At 44.7% G+C, this 16,933-nt stretch overlaps 1 protein-coding gene across 1 annotated transcript; it reads right to left on the bottom strand.

The window, feature by feature from the left end:
* Positions 1 to 303: 303 nt before the first annotated feature.
* On the bottom strand, positions 304 to 15,931 carry LOC145410406 (methyltransferase-like protein 27). The gene is made up of 6 exons (XM_080280559.1): positions 15,809 to 15,931; positions 12,217 to 12,368; positions 10,271 to 10,386; positions 8,893 to 8,985; positions 6,238 to 6,350; positions 304 to 375 (listed from the first exon to the last, which is right to left on the bottom strand). Exons 1-6 carry the CDS (start codon positions 15,929 to 15,931, stop codon positions 304 to 306), a joined length of 669 nt encoding a protein of 222 aa, XP_080136685.1.
* Positions 15,932 to 16,933: the final 1,002 nt, after the last annotated feature.

The following is a 16,933-nucleotide window of genomic DNA, read 5'->3' as shown; positions in this document are numbered from 1 at the left end:
CCCCATTCCTGCAACTTTCAGAGGCTTTTATCTTTGGCTGAGGTGACACTCAGGTGGAGTTTGATGTAGTTTTCATTAATCCCTTCAGTACGACACCATGAAATCGTCTGAGAGATACCTGATTCAAGGAATTACCTTTTTTTTTTTTTTAACCATCAAACTAAAATATCTTAATGAGGTTTAATGATACTGCATTATTTATTTCTTCATTTAAAAATGTTATAGCAACGTATTATATGAGAACTGTATCATTTCCCGCCACCTCATCTGTGATGTCATACATACCGTGGCGTCACCATTTGTTTACAAGACACGGTAGGAGAATATCATGCCGTCCTTTTCGCAGAAGTAATTTTTCGTCACCTTTTGCGTAACCTGTGCATGAAGAAAGAAGTTACCATACTTTTAAAAGTGCACACAGAAGTTTGAAAAAATCATTTTTGCCTATCGTCTGAAATGTTGCAGATTGAGAATATTATGGGAGAGCGGTGATGTTTCGGACAGTGCATTTACTGAGAATGGTGTGGGACCTAGGGCCACAGGGCGGCGAGGTCTCGAGCGGAATAGGTGTAAGAGTTTGTTTGCTGGAACCTCCAAGCTACAGATGCCACACTCTTCGATGCAGGTAATATTTTATGTTTTTTTGCGCCTTCTATTTTATAATTTGAGTGTGTATCGTAAGCTCTACCTCCATGAACGTGTAAAGCAGAGAATTATGCATTATTTTGGTGAATCTGTTAAAATGCGCGCTCCCACCGCCGGACCTCCCAGGCCCCACCCCTCTACGGAGCCGCAGCCCCACCCCCAATCCAGGAGGACAACACAGTGGCCCAGGTAAACGAGACGCTGGCCCAGAGCGAGACGGGCTTAGGTGCGCCCCAAGATTGTGTCCCTCTTCCTCTCAACTGGACCAACCACGATGTCGCAGGAATGCGAGACTACTCGGCCGGACCAGCCCTCGTCAGGATCGAGGTAGGACTGCTCAAGATACAGTCCCAGGCAGCACCGCGGTAACGGCCACTGTACGTACCGGGGAAGGGATGGCTACTGGACGCCCTTCTGCTGTTTCCCCCTGCAGACCCGCAGCAACGGCCACTGTACGTACTGGGGAAGGGACGGTCACTGTACGCCCTTCTGCTGCAGCCACATATGGAGCCCGCCTCGGCGTGATGGCCACTGTACGCACACTGACATGCAAAAGGAGGAGTGGAACCGCGACGACGGCCACTGTATGCGTCGGGGAGGGAAACAAACAAGACGGCTCCGCAAAAGCAACAGACTCCCCCGCCACAACCCACTACGGAGCCGTCACCTGCCATACCCAGGGCACACCCTCCAAAGAGACCCCCAATCCCAGAGAAAACTCCAACTTGATATCTATAAACCCGTGGGAATTTACCGCCTGCAGTCACACTGCCTATTGCATGATATACGCAAGCACCTGAAAGCCGCATGACACAGGGTAGCCCCACAGGGGCACCGGGAGGTGTCATCCTTGGATGACGACGCACCGGAAGACGATGCTCCACCTCTCTCTTATACAGACCTCGGGGAAGTGCAGGCTGACGAGGAAGGCACAGTACAGCAGATGGATTTTTAGGGCCAACCCCGCACCTCCCCACGGTGGTGGGGGCCACTTCACATACATACAGACCCCCAGTCTGCGACAAAATGAGGCTGAATGGCATCAAGGCAAGACCATTGGTTGACACGGGAGCAGACTGATCCTGCCTCTACTCACATTTTTACTCCCGCCACAGCTCCGCCTTCAGCCCCCTTCTCCCCATCTCAGCCAACTTCGTAGACGCGGGGGACGGCCTCCTGCCTATGCATGGGGAAGCCTGGGGCCTGCAGACTGAAACCCACCAACAATTAAGTAGCTGCAAAACACCCCTTCATCGTCTTCGATTCTATATGTCGTGCATACGACGGCTACCTGGGGCTGGATCTCCTACAGAAACTCCATGCCAACATCGACTGTCCCAAGCGCCGCCTCCAGTTTCATCCAGCCCCCCTCTGACCACCCATGCAGCTTGTGCACACCTCCACCCCACACCCCCCCCTTCCTCCCCACCCTCAACCACTCTGCATGTGCACCTCCCCTCCACCCTCACGCCTCACGTCACCCACCACTACTCGTTCCCACCTCCATTCTTCTTCTTCCTCTCCTACCTTCCCTCCCCCTCCAACTTTTCCTGCCACCATTGCTTCCGCCGTTACCATTCTCCCCTACCACGAGGCTTGGTTAAAGTTAAACAGGCCCAGCAGTACCTCCGTACTATTTCCACCCACCTTACCATCCGGGGCCCTTTCATCGTGTTTAATATCTCCCACATTCCTCCCCCCCCCCACGTCCGAGCAGTATGAATCGTCAATCTCGCCACCACACCACTCACTCTCCCTCGAGGGTTAGTAGTATGGGATATGGAGGAAGCTAAGCCTTGTAAAACACCCTCCCCCTCTCCCACCACGCTACCTACTCTACCTGACCACCTTTCCACCCACCAAGCAAACAGCCTCTGGCAACTCCTCCTGGACTTCCAAGACCTTTTCTCTTCTGGCCCAGCAGACATCGGGCACACCATCTACCTGAGCCACGAAATTCACACCACGGGACCACCCATCTGCCAACCCTCACGACGAAGCAATGGGCAGAGGAAGACTGGCAGGTCCTGGACATGCTAGATGCTGGTGTCATTTCCCCCTCCACCAGCCCCTGGTCCTCCCCCGTCGTACTCGTTAGAAAAAAGGATGGGACCATGCAGTTCTTTGTTGACTACCGTAAACTCAATGATGTCACCACCAAGGACGCCACTCCCCTACCTAGAATAGACGATTCCCTCGATCCACTGCACGGCCCTTCACGGTTTTCCACCCTTGACCTACAGTCAGGGTACTGGCAAGTTCCCGTCCACCCAGAGAACAAACAGAAAACAGCCTTCTCCACCAGCAACGGCAAACATTATGAATTCAACATCCTTTCGGACTTTGCAATGCCCCAGCCACGTTCTCCCGTCTTTGTACTTTGTCTAATGCAGTCCTTAACGGCCTGACGTGGGAGATCTGCCTGGCGTATCTGGACGATGTCATGTGTTAAGCCGAACATGGGCCAACCACCTCCACCGCCTCAAACAGGTGTTTACGCGAATACGCCAGGCCGGACTTAAACTAAAACCTTCAAAGTGTGTCCTAGCCAAAAGATTCGTCTCCTTCCTAGGACACGTGATGGGAGCCAAGGGCATCTCCCCTGATCCCGACAAATTGCGCGCCGTCGCTGACCTCCATGTCCCTAAGGACGTCCACGAAATGCACCCTTTCCTCGGACAGACCTCTTACTATCGGCGTTTTGTCAAAGGTTTCGCCGACATTGCCAAACCCTAGCACGATCTCACAAGTAAAGACGAGCCTTTCGTTTGGACCGATACCTGAGTTGCAGCCTTTAACACCCTAAAAAACAAACTTATCTCAGCCCCGATTGTCGCTTTCCCCAACTACAACCTACCTTTCCGTCAATACACTGACGTTTCCCTGGTTGCCATCGGTGCTGTACTCGCCCAGGTGCAGGACGGGCAGGAACACATCATCGCCTGCGCCAGTCGCACCCTCAACCAGGCTGAGAGAAATTACACTGCCACTAAACGTGAGTGCCTAGGCATCATTTGGCCTTTAGACTATTTCCAGTCATATATTTCAGGCACCCATGTAGTCATCATCACTGACCATCAATCTCTCCAGTGGCTGCGACAATCCAACACCAACAGCGCACAATTAATTCAATGGAGAGAAGCGCTTGAGGAGTTTGATTTTGAAATATCATACCGACCCGGGAAACTGCACACAAACACCGACGCTCTCTCCTGTCTACCCATCAACTCCGTCCGCACCAACACAGACCTCATCCAAATGTGGCAGGCCAAGCAACGCCCCCCCTAGATACCGCCGCACACCATTACTTAGATACGGGATGATTCGGACAGTTGAGGAATGGTTCGTCAGTAACCATCCCTGGCTACAATATGCGTTAAAAAGTATTAAGTCAGTCGGTCAGTCAGAAATTGGGAAATAGATAAAACGAGAGATTATGTTTCTTTTGCAATCTGAAATAGAGGCCTGGAAAGTGAGAAGTGAAGACAATATTCCAGAGAGAGAGAGAGATGAGGCCATTTTACACAGAGTACAGTAGTCAAAGAGGTTAAGTCAGTTACCCATAATTTTGATTTTGAACAAAATGTTTTCGAACAATTATGAAGAGATTATTTTGGATGGAGTCAAATTTGAGAGAGAGAGAGAGAGAAAGAGAGAGATGGGGCTAATTATGCATTAATTTAAAGCAGAAAGAGGCTAATTTAATAATCCATATTTCTGGTGAACCTTATTTCAGTTTTAAAATATTTTTTAAATATGAAGTTCATTTGGATTCTTTAGGAAAATGTCTATATATATATATATATATATATATATATATATATATATATATATATATATATATATATATATATATATATATATATATATATATACCTAGGCTGCTTCCCCCAAGGAAAGGGAGGTAGCTGAGACAGGACGACACACTCCCCATTTACTCATCCATTCAAACACATTCATTCGGATCTTAGCCCCAAAGGGGAGAACGGACAGATCCTCACCGCACCACACCGCACAAGGGTCAACTGCGCAATGCAATCAGTGACATCCGCAGCAGGGCCCGACAGCAGAGCTGGTTTACCCCTCCCGCATCATAACAGATTCATCCCCTTACCCGCACCTGACCTGACTAGCTGATCAGACCAAATGCGGGAGAATATTCCCTCAGGGCTGCGTCATCACTTATTCATTCACAATTTCTCTCCATTTATTTCTGTCACGCACAGCCACTCTTCCTTGCTCAACAGACATCCCTCTCGCATCCAGCGCTCTCTTCACACTGTCCATCCATCCTATTCGTGGTCTTCCTGTCAGCCTTACACCTCTCACATCAGATCTAGTTATATTTTTCACCAATCGCTCATTATCCATTCTCTCCATATGCCCAAACCATCGCAACACCCTCTGCTCAACTCTACGAGCCATCTCCCGAACAACTCCGGTTCTTCTTCGCACTTCATCATTTCGCACTCGATCCATACGCGTCACTCCACACATACTCCTCAGACACCTCATCTCCATTACATTCAAACTTTTCCTCTCTGTTACAGCCATATTCCATGTTTCAGCCCCATATAATGCAGTCGGTACCACAACACCCTCATACCGCCTTCTCTTTACATCCATTCTAGGCGAACGACATCTAAACACTTTTTTCATTCCTCCCAGCACGTTTCCTACTTCATTTATTCTAAACTTCACTTCTGCATCTATTCTTCCATCCACAGCAACATGTGACCGTAGATATTTAAAACACTCTACCTTCTCAAGCAACTCGCCATTCAAAACTATATTCATCCCCCTACCATCTACCAACCTCGTACACTTCATAATTTTACTCTTATTCTCATTTACCTGTGTATATATATATATATATATATATATATATATATATATATATATATATATATATATATATATTACACTTCATCATTTTACTCTTATTCTCATTTACCTGTATATATATATATATATATATATATATATATATATATATATATATATATATATATATATATATACAGCTTAAAACTGAAAAAAAAAAAAAACTAAGGGCTTGATATTATCAGGCTGAAGACCCAAATGATGAGGCAACATTTTACAATAAACACGATGACACTACTGCTTAAACCTGAATTTTTGGAAATTTAAAAAAAATGGCGAACCATCACCGCTCTCCCCTATGTTTTTCTTTCCTTGCTTCCTTCTCTTCCTCCCTTTACCTCCCTGTCAACTGCAGCCTGCCATACTGTCCTTCTCTGCTTGTCTGCATCAGTTTCTCTGTTTACTCTTCTCCATTCTTAGCTGCCTCCCATTCTCCCTCCTTTCCTGTGTTCTGGATTACTGCTTACCTAGCTCTCTGTGTCTACCAGCTTACCTTCCTACATATCTCCCTCCCTGCTTCCCTCCTTGGTGTTTTCTCATTGGCTCCATATCTATGCCCCTGTCTACCTCTCTCTCACTCTCATACTTTCCTCCTTACACATCCCCCCTCCTCCTTCCCCGCCTTCCTCTGTTTTCTTACCTATCTCTGATCACCTCCCTGCCCACCTCCTTCTTTACCCTTACGCATCGTCCCTACACGCAACTCACTCTTTGCCAAACGCCTCTCTTCTCCAGCAGGGTGAGGTAGGGTTCAAATCGGTCCTTGTATTCAGCCACTGTGTGTAGATATTCGCGTCGCATTACAATCACCACCACACCACCTGAGGAAATACAAGCGTAATGCAAAATATGTCTTCATCACCATTATCATCATTGTCGTCACCGTCATCTGAAGTGCTACCCTAAATAGGTACCGTAACAGAAGCTTAGATTATATGGCTGCTCCATAATTATCGACATTATTACAATTATTTTCATGCTTGCTGCAATTCATTTTTTCATTGTAATCCTTAATCGTTGTTACCCTCCCCCAACCCAGTGAGGTTTCCACCATCCAGTCACTCGATATACCAGTGGTGTTACTAGTGGTGTTACCATATAATCAATAAATGGATGCCTGGTGGTCAACTGAGTTAAGTGGCAGCAAATGCACTTCAATTTACATAGTACCACACAGGAGCAGGTAACTTTCATCCTTAATTTAAGTGAGCTGACAAATCAGTTTATCCCTGGGCTCGTACGCTCCTAAATACACGAGATTTTGCTATTTGGGTAAAAGCATGTGATCTAGCATGCTGATTCTGAATGGTCAGAAATTTCCTAGCACGTCAGGATTTTACGTTATGCATATGATCAACTTTCATAAAAATTCTAAGTGCCAAGCCGGTGTAACTGGATTATTATACTGATACCAAAGACTTTAAATACTATATATGTATCGTTTAAGATTCCTTATGAAATGGATTAATGACTCGGATCATGACTAGATCATATGTTGTTATCTAAAAATTAAACTCGGGTCGTAGGATTAAGGATGAGGAATACAAAATGTGAGCTTCAGTGGCCTGTAGGAGCACCGAGATGACAGCAATCGTTATGCTGCAATAGCCTATAAATCACTGGCAGACCTTCAAAAAGCTTACCTTCCACCGCTTCACATGAAAACTCGGCACTATGAAAATTTTTGAGTTTAATCATGATGGTTATGGCTTCCTATACCTCGGAAGTTAGTAAAAACAAACTGATTCTAATCTCAGAGTAGACATTCTCACTGGGCTCCAGATTATTATTATTATTTATACTGCGAGTATAAATAATAATAATAATAATAATAATAATAATAATAATAATAATCTCTCTATATAGCCACACACCATAATCCCGTCAGGGGTGGCTGTTTGTCTCTGGGTTATTTTTTTATTTTTTTATTTTTTTATTTTTTGTCTCTGGGTTAGTGGTTTTAAGGGGAGGGGCACTAACCCTCCGCCAACCAACTTGCTGACACATTGGGAACAAGTGTGGGATGGTTATATGGTTACCACCCAGCGCTGTAAATGGATTCTTGGCTTGCAGAAAACCATTAGGCCTGTCACTTAATATAAAGCCACCTGAAAAGGAAAGAAGAGTACTGTAATAAAAGGTGTTATAAAGCCACCTGAAAAGGAAAGAAGAGTACGCGCAAAATTTTCTTAGGAACCACGGAACAGAACAGTAGCCTCTGCTGCGTAAGTGAACAACACACTGTAGGCTTACAAGCGATTGGGAAGTAGGGTGTCTCTAAAATGCACTTCTTACATTCCCATTTCTTTTCACCTAACCTCGGTAAGTTAAACGATAAACACGGCGAAAGGTTTCCCCAAGATATTTCGGTCACAGACTTAGGTTCAAGACCGGTTTAACACAGACAAAACAGGTAATTACTGCTGGCTTGTAAAACCGGAAACCAAGACCAGTTCATGACAGGTAATTGCTGTTGACTTTTACAACGAGAGATCAGTTCCACACAGGCGCACGAGCGTCTCAAACACTTGTGAACACTTTGAACCGTGTCTGCGCTATATTACATTTTCTGTATCTGTAACAGAGTTACGTTCCTTTTTTTATCCTACACATTATACATTTCGGGATAAATAATTGGTTGTTTAAATATATCTGAGCTATATTAACAAGCACTGTTGTTGTAAGTAAAACGTGGCAATACAGCCGGAAACTCTCTAAAAACAATATCCACATGTGTTCGTGGGCCCTTCGGCCTCCTTGCACTTGCTCCTGCGGAGGGCTCTCGCGTTTATGTGCTGTTCTAGTGTAACATTGTCACTTGGATTTTTTGCAGCTAACCAATTGATCGTGTTATTTGCAGCTTCGGGAATGGAACCCAAGTTGTCCGAACGCAAGTCCGAAATACTTTACTGTAGTTCTACCTGTGGGCGAAAATTTCTACGGAGATCCTATGCCGGGCGCCAGGAACGGCGTTTTTTTTTTTTTTTTTTTTTTTTTTTTTTTTTTCAAAATGTGATCGCTCATTAAATACAGTAAAAGTTTTTCAATCATGATGGGACCAAGTTTTTTCACATCAGCGAATTTTTTTTGCGATTTCTGTGCCAATTTTGGTGCGATTTGGATGTGTAGTTTCGGCTGCCCAAACTACACACACAGCACGCACAGACACACGGTTACTGCTATAGTATATTAGTGTACGGTACATATCTTGAAAATCCGACGTGGTAGCAGAGTTACAAAAAGTTTTTTCGTGTTCAGTGTTATAAGGGCAGTACTGGGTTGGATGAGGCATGGGCGAATAGATGAGTGAATCCTTATCAACGTGACTTACTGACCTGCCTAACTTAAGGAGTTGCTACTGACCTTTCTTGGTGATCCTGATCATGTCTTCCACGCTGGAGACTGGCATGTGGCCCTCACCCATACCACCCACGCTCGCCACAATGTCATAAGTGCCTGGCAAGGTGGGTAGGGTAGGGTAGGGTAGGATGGGGTGGGGTGGGGCAGGGTAGGGCAGGGTAGGGTAGGGCATGGCAGGGCAGGGTTGGGTAGGACATGATAGGGTAAAAATTAAATAAGGTTGAATTAGGATCACAAACTTAAGACACTTAGACTAATCTGACTTTGATCTAGTTTACATCAGCCTAGTAATTCTAAGCTCACTTCTACTGATGGTGAGGGCGAGCTGGATTTGACTGTAAGGTGAAGGTTTGCTGTGATGTCAAGCAGATTCAGATATAACAGGATTAAAACTGCATCAGGTTCATAAGATTAGGGTGAGTATGTTAGATAATAGGTGTGTTAGGAATTAGGTATGTTAAATATAGGTGTTAGGAATTAGGTATGTTAGATATAGGTGTGGTAGGAGTCAGGTAAGTTAGATATAGGTGTGTTTGGAGTGAGATATGTTAGATATAGATGAGTTAGGAGTCAGGTATGTTAGATATAGGTGTTAGGAGTCAGGTATGTTAGATATAGGTGTGTTAAGAGTCAGGTGTGTTAGATATAGGTGTGTTAGGAGTCAGGGGTGTTAGATATAGGTGTCAGGAGTCAGGTATGTTAGATATACTGTAGGTGTGTTAAGAGTCAGGTGTGTTAGATATAGGTGTGTTAGGAGTCAGGGGTGTTAGATATAGGTGTGTTAGGAGTCAGGTATGTTAGATATAGGTGTGTTAGGAGTCAGGTATGTTAGATATAGGTGTGTTAGGAGTCAGGTATGTTAGATATAGGTGTGTTAGGAGTCAGGTATGTTAGATATAGGTGTGTTAGGAGTCAGGTATGTTAGATATAGGTGTGTTAGGAGTCAGGTATGTTAGATATAGGTGTGTTAGGAGTCAGGTATGTTAGATATAGGTGTGTTAGGAGTCAGGTATGTTAGATATAGGTGTGTTAGGAGTCAGGTATGTTAGATTAGGTTTAGTAAAGAGTCGGGTGTTATATACTGTATATATTTTGGGGGGTTAATATTTTTGTACCAGGTTTGGTCCTTGATTTGAAAAACTTTTCATTAATAGGTTGATTAAAGTTGGTCTGTGCTTTATTATTTATTGATTTATTTATTGATATTATTATTATTATTATTATTATTATTATTACTATCATTAGTATTATTATTATTAGTAGTAGTAGTAGTTGTAGTATCATCTGTTTTGTAATCTGTGTGTGTGTGTGTGTGTGTGTGTGTGTGTGTGTGTGTGTGTGTGTGTGTGTGTGTGTGTGTGTGTGTGTGTTTCCCGCCTACCATCTGGAATAGTAGACTTTCCATGTCCCAAGAACTCCTGATATGCGGTGGAGTATACGCCCGTGTCCCTCAACACAGTCAGCATACCCTCAGCAGGCTCCAAGGCGTCTACTTTACTGCCGGAGGAGAAGAGCTGTCAGGGAAGGTTTCGTAACGCCTTTCGCTTGGCGACTTATTATGCGTGTGACACCATATTTTCTCTCATGTTATCTATCCATTTTCTTGCACCGACCTGGTTTCCTTCGGTAACGTACAAGGGGATATAGATATGTCTATCTATCTATCTATTGCCATACGCCATAATCCCGTACGAGGTGGCCATTTTACTCTGAGTTATTTGTTTTACAGGGAGGGGCACTAACCCTCCACCAACCCACTTGACACGTAGGAAGCACGTATGGTTTGGTTATATGGTTACCACCCAGCGTTGTAAATGGTTTCTTGGCTTACAGGAAACCATTTGGCTTGTCACTCAATGTAAAGCCACCTGTAACGGAAAGAAAAGCAATAAGTTGTGACAGAAATGGTGGGAGAAATAGGAAGAGAGGAGGGCAAGCACAGAAAAAGAATGATAAAGGCTAAGGAAGAAGTAGGCAGCACTACATCAAGTGAGTGGATGATGGTCGCCACCACCTACCACTAAAATAGATATGTAAACGGCATAAATCGCTCACAAAAGGCGCTAAGAAATCTAAGAAATTAGATTTACTCGTACAGCGGTAAAGTTTGTATTTTGGTGGGTTATACAGCATGGTTTGCAGTATATTCTGAATGCAACACTTTCTACGCACCTTGCATCATGGAGTCTGAATCATGGTATAGTCGGCTTGTTTTCACTTGATAGGCGTCCGTTGCCCCTTTTTCAACCTAGTAGGTGGTCAGGTGTAGCCAGACTGGAGGATAAGTTAGACTAGTAACCATGGAGAGTCGTTCCCACCTCAAGAGAATCATCGGATTTTATAAAATTCAAAACTGTGACAGTGGCTCAGTTCTGTGGTAGGTGACGACCATCGTTCACTCAGTTATGTAGTGCTGCTACTTCTCCTAGGGTACCTCTACACTGAGTGACAAGCCTTATTGTTTCCTGAAATCCACGAAACCACTTACAACACTGGGTGGAAATTACTGAATCAAATAAAGGGCTGACGTGGAGCCTGCGATGGTGTTCCTTTTAACTAGATGGAGACGCAAATGCGGCGTCCATCTGGGGACCTAACTTCCACTCTCTTCCGCTCCTTGCTGTGGCGAGGCGCTGTCCACCGCAAGGGAACGCTGGTTCGCCGCACGGGATAGCACTGCAGGGGCGATTGTTTGCCTGTAGTCGATGGGTCTGCTCAGCCAGACAGACCGGGATTACTCTACTACTACTATTACTACTGAGTTGTCAGATGAAAACAAACCAGCCGTAGTTCAGAAACAGACTGCATAAATGACATGTACAGAATACCAACGAATCATTTATAGAAATAAATTGCTAAGGACGAGGTGCTAGGAAGCATTCTTAACCCCTTCAATCTGATGACTTTATTTTACTCTCGATACCAGCTGACGATTGTATTCAGCTTAAAACAGGCCTCTGGCACTGAAAGGGTTAATGAAGGCTTTATCTATCCCCTCCAGATCGAAAACTGTAAGGAATAAAAGCGTCAGGAGAAAATGAGAACATAATAAAATACGTAATCGGGTTGAAGGGATTAACCGAGGAACAAACATCCCAGAAGGCTATTATTTGTCACTTCCTCCCGATGACGTGGAGTTCATTTAATTTTTGCCACCTCGAGACCAGTCAGCTCAGGGAGAGAAATCAGACATAGGACGAGCTGCCAAAAAGTAAATAAATAAAATCTTATTCGCGGGACTGATAAATATAACCAAAATACGTGGGTCCTGATAATAATTAAATGTTAAATAAAGACCTATAATTCTTTTTTTCAACCAAGACTCACGTGAACCCCATGCTGTGTAGATGCATTCCCAGTAAGCCCGTCCCTGCAGCCACATCCAGGACACGAACCCGGGACCTGCTTTCCGGAGACACCAACCCACCAACTTCCTCGGAGGCTTGTAGAGGCCCGTTGTACGTTCCTGGGGCCATCAACTGCAGGGGAGGAGGATGGTGTGTGTGTGTGTGTGTGTGTGTGTGTGTGTGTGTGTGTGTGTGTGTGTGTGTAATTCACCGGGTAGGTCAGGATCATGTGATGGTTGTGACCATCAGCTTTTTTCCCTCCCGGAAGAGACCTGGGAGCTCATATAGTCCGATCTAAGGGCAAAGCCTTGACCTTCACACAAGAACACACCCATCCCCTTGCTCTAGGGGGATATTAACCACCCGCTTCGTCAGTGAAACTTTTTGCATCCCAAGGAAGGCGCGAACCTTCGTCTCAGCAGATGCCACGCTAGAGCGTTACCACAGAGTCGGCGAGTGGTGTGTGTGTGTGTGTGTGTGTGTGTGTGTGTGTGTGTGTGTGTGTGTGTGTGTGTGTGTGTGTGTGTGAGAGAGAGAGAGTGGATGTAAAATAATTTTATAAATGCGTTCTCTCTCTCTCTCTCTCTCTCTCTCTCTCTCTCTCTCTCTCTCTCTCTCTCTCGTACTGTATCCGTGTATTTCGTGTACATTAACAGACACTGTTCCCACCACAGTAAATACAGTATAGGAAGATAGTTGCAAACACACACACACACACACACACACACACACACACACACACACACACACACACACACACACACACACACACACACACACACACACACGCACACACACACACACACACACACACACACACACACACACACACACACACACACACACACATATATATATATATATATATATATATATATATATATATATATATTATATATATATATAAATGCCTTTATACACTGTGTGGAGTATTAGTTATACCAGTATCATGGCGCTTTTCAGTTTTAGAACACTAATGATTAATGATTTCCGCCATAATGACATTTACTGGGAAAAAATGTGGGGAGGGTTACATGTTACGTACTTACTGTATAGTGCATCAACATACTTCTTATGGTTTTGTGCGCCGTGCCATCCTTATATCATTATTTTTATAAAATTTAGGCTGATTACATACGAGTCTGGAGGAAATAGTAGCCAGACTGACTATTTCCTGGTCAGGAGGGCTGATATAGGAGGTTGGTGAGGGATGTTAAAGTTACAGGGAGCGAAGAGTGTGTGCAGCAACACAGATTATTGATATGTGACACGGTGCGTAAGGAGTGGGTGATGAAGAAGAGGACCTATGCACGCATGATGAGAATATAGAAGTTGAAAAAACAACCAGTAAGGGATGCTTTCCACTGCGAGATGAATCGTGTGGTGGCTGAACAGGAAGCAGTTGACAAAAGTGTAAATGAACAGTACACAGCTCTCAGGAACGATTTCCTGAAAGTTACTGATTCGGCGTATGGATAGACAAGGATCCCTCCGAGACATAAGGTAACAGGGTTGTGGGATGAGGGTGTAGAAGCCGCAGTTAAGGAGAAAAGAAGGCTTCTTCTGGAATGGAATAGGGATGGTTAGCAGCCTACTTGGCTGCCAAGCGTAGGACTAGAAAGGAGGTATACCGAGGCAAAATCTGAGTCTCAGGGACTTTTACTGGATAACCTAAATAGCGTTGGAAGGAATAATATGGGATTATTTTATGGTGGCAAGTCAGATGAGGAGGGAAAACACGGATATCCTATAGGTGAGCAGTGTGTGTAGAATGATGTGCGAAAGGTATTGGTGGACAGTGAGGATATTAAAGACGCCGGGGTGAGCAATATAACCAGTTGCTGAATGAGGAGTTTGACAAAGAAGGTCAGTTAGAGGAGGATCCAGTGTTTGGCCCTTGGCCTTTGATTGATGCTACTACTGTGAGCAGGACAATAGACAGGACGCTGTAGAAGAAGGCGGCAGATGTGTCTGGGCTGACTGCTGAAATGCTGAAGGCCTCACGGGATATAGTAGTGGGTTAGTTGCTGGTTTGATAAATACGATTATATATGAGCCTGCGGTCCCAGGTGACTGGCTGAAGAGTGTGACTGTGCATGTGTACAGGGGGAAGGGTGGTGGCCTGGAAAGAGGAAATTGTTGCGGCATAAAACGTTTGGGCCAGATAATGAATGTAATGGAAAGAGTCCTAGAAGGTGTGATTAGGGAAAGAGTGAATACTGATGAGATGCAGTTTAGGTTTATGATGGGCAAAGGGACCACTGATCCTCCAGCTTCGGAAAAAATGTATAGGAAAGAAACGGGATTTTTGTTTTTGTTGATTTGGAGAAGGCCCTTGACAGAGTCCCTAGGGAGTTCGAGATGTGAGCAGTGATAAAGCATGGAATCGAGGAGTGGCAGGTTAGAGTGGTTATGGTTATGTATGTGGGTACTCGCTCCCCGGTAAGAGTGAATGGAGATTTGAGTGATACGTTTTCCTTCAAAGCTGGTGTGCATCAAAGGTCGTGTTGAGCCCCTTATGGTTTGTTAAAGTGCTTGAAGCTCTCTCACGTGACTTCAGAAATGGATTCCCATGGGAATGTGCAGAGAATGAAAGGGGGGTGGAAGAAAGATTTGGGAAGTGGAGAGGCGGATTGAGACACAAAAGTTTGAGTGACTGCGGATAAAACAAAAATGATGATATCAAGGGTTTGTGGTGGTAATGTCAAAACAGACGGAGAGTGGCCATGTACGGTTTCCCACAAGGGTGCGGAAAGTAACTCCATCTTGTGTAGCACTTGTGATAAGTGGGGTGCATATGCAATGTAGTGGTATGAGAGGTAGACTGCGATATAATGCTGATTTCGTGCGGTCAGTGTGTCGGAGATAGCATGTTGATTGTCTGGCATGAAAGGACTGATCATGCTAGTGAGTCTGTTGAATGTGTGGATTTTTTATTTATTTATTTATTTTTTTTTTTATTTGGCGGCCATGTTATGTGCTGGAGGTGGGGCTGGAGCTAGTCCTGTGGCTAGGGTAAAGAGTGGCTGGAGGAAGTTCTGGGAGCTGTTGCCTCCTGATAGTGAGAGGACTCTCCCTCCGCGCTAAGGGATCTTTGTATATGGCATGTGTTGGGAGTGTAATGCTATGGTAATGAGACCTGGGCATTAAACGAAGAGGATATTCGAAGGCTGAAACGTACAGAAATGACAATGGTTAGATGGATGTGTCGTGCGTCCTTGAAAGCAAGGCCTGGGGGGGGGGGAACCCAAGGACGGGACTGGATTGTATTGGTGCCGTGCTGAAGTGTGAACGTCTGTGGTAGGGTTGCAAGAGGCAGACCGAAAAAGACCCGGGACAAGGTCATAGAGTCTGACCTCAGAGATAAGGGACTGAATAGGGAGGCTGCCAGAGATTGGGCAGCGTGGAGAGTCACCATTAGGTGACCATGGCCAACGCATGAATGCATGTTGGAGCCTTTATAAAGGGTACGAACGATACGATGTATTGTTATAGGTTATTTATTGTATTACTTTTTAAATTCCTCTCTCTCTCTCTCTCTCTCTCTCTCTCTCTCTCTCTCTCTCTGATACCTGGTTGTAGTTCTTGGACCATTTGGAATACAACTGCGTGACTTGGTTGGGGTTGAGTCCAGGCTCAAAGCACTTCTGGTTTGTAGAATAAGTCAGCACGTACTCTCTCTTCACCTCCGCCATTTCCGGTGGAGTTTTGACAGATTTGGTAATGGTGGTTGGGGCTGTGGTATCTGTGGTAGTCAGTCGCCCAATCAATCAATCCCCTATTTCGTAGTAAAAAAATGAAAAATTATACATAATTTATTCATTTCAATATGTCTTCAGAAAATTTGTATATATATGCATCAATATATTTTTTATGCAAGAAAGAAGAAACATAAGGCCAGAAACCCGAAAGATTGTTCCCTCCACGAAAAAACAAAAACAAAATAACAGAGAGCCAAATTCAAGATCCGTTCATTTCGAGATGCCTGAACACATTGCATTTTAGGAACTGGACGTCATAGGCAGTAGGAAATGGAGAGGATGGCAATTCCAGGGCTGACCTGTAGCACACGTGAAGGACTGGGAGTAACGGTTAACTCTTGCATTACAAAGATGAACAGAAAAGAGATGAGAGTTTGCTGCTAGACGGGTGCTACACGCCTGCCGTAGTGGTGAAGGCATGGGTGAAGGGATGCAAGCGAGCGGTTCAGAGGAGCAGTAACTAAAAAAATCTGAAGTAGCGGCAGAAAAGGAGATAAGGATGCATGATGCTACGGTGCGGCTAAGAGACAGGGGTTGAAGACAACCAGTAAGAGGAGAGTTAATGAGACGAGAAGCCTCTGACACCACATTACTGAGAAGAGCTGTGTGTGGGGAGCCCTCCCACACACAAGAGTTGTACTCTACACAGGAACAAATATAACTTCTGTATGAAGGCAAGAACAGGAGTAAAGAAGGCACGGTGTCAGCTTAGCACCCCTAATCTCTTGGAAGCAGACTTTACAAGCGAGGTCATATGATCTTTCCAACATAAATCCCGAGAGAACGAAACCCCAAGTATGCAAATGCACACTAATTTCTATAAAAAAAACATCATCGTGATCATCATCATCATCGTCATATCCAGATCTACTTTCATGTAGGATATGCACACACACACACACACACACACACACACACACACACACACACACACAC

The sequence above is a fragment of the Coenobita brevimanus genome, chromosome 85, assembly GCF_032717465.1.
Source record: "Coenobita brevimanus isolate Jiangsu-jjx chromosome 85, ASM3271746v2, whole genome shotgun sequence".
Classification (NCBI taxonomy): domain Eukaryota; kingdom Metazoa; phylum Arthropoda; class Malacostraca; order Decapoda; family Coenobitidae; genus Coenobita; species Coenobita brevimanus.
This window is presented reverse-complemented; position numbering and strand designations above follow the sequence as displayed.

Coding starts and splice junctions, on each gene's coding strand:
- LOC145410406 (XM_080280559.1), bottom strand. CDS start 15,931: ATGGCGGAGGTGAAGAGAGAGTACGTGCTGACTTATTCTACAAACCAG. Junction 8,986..10,270: donor AAAGTCTACTATTCCAGATG/GTAGGCGGGAAA, acceptor CCACCTTGCCAG/GCACTTATGACATTGTGGCG. Junction 6,351..8,892: donor GATCAGGATCACCAAGAAAG/GTCAGTAGCAAC, acceptor GTATTTCCTCAG/GTGGTGTGGTGGTGATTGTA.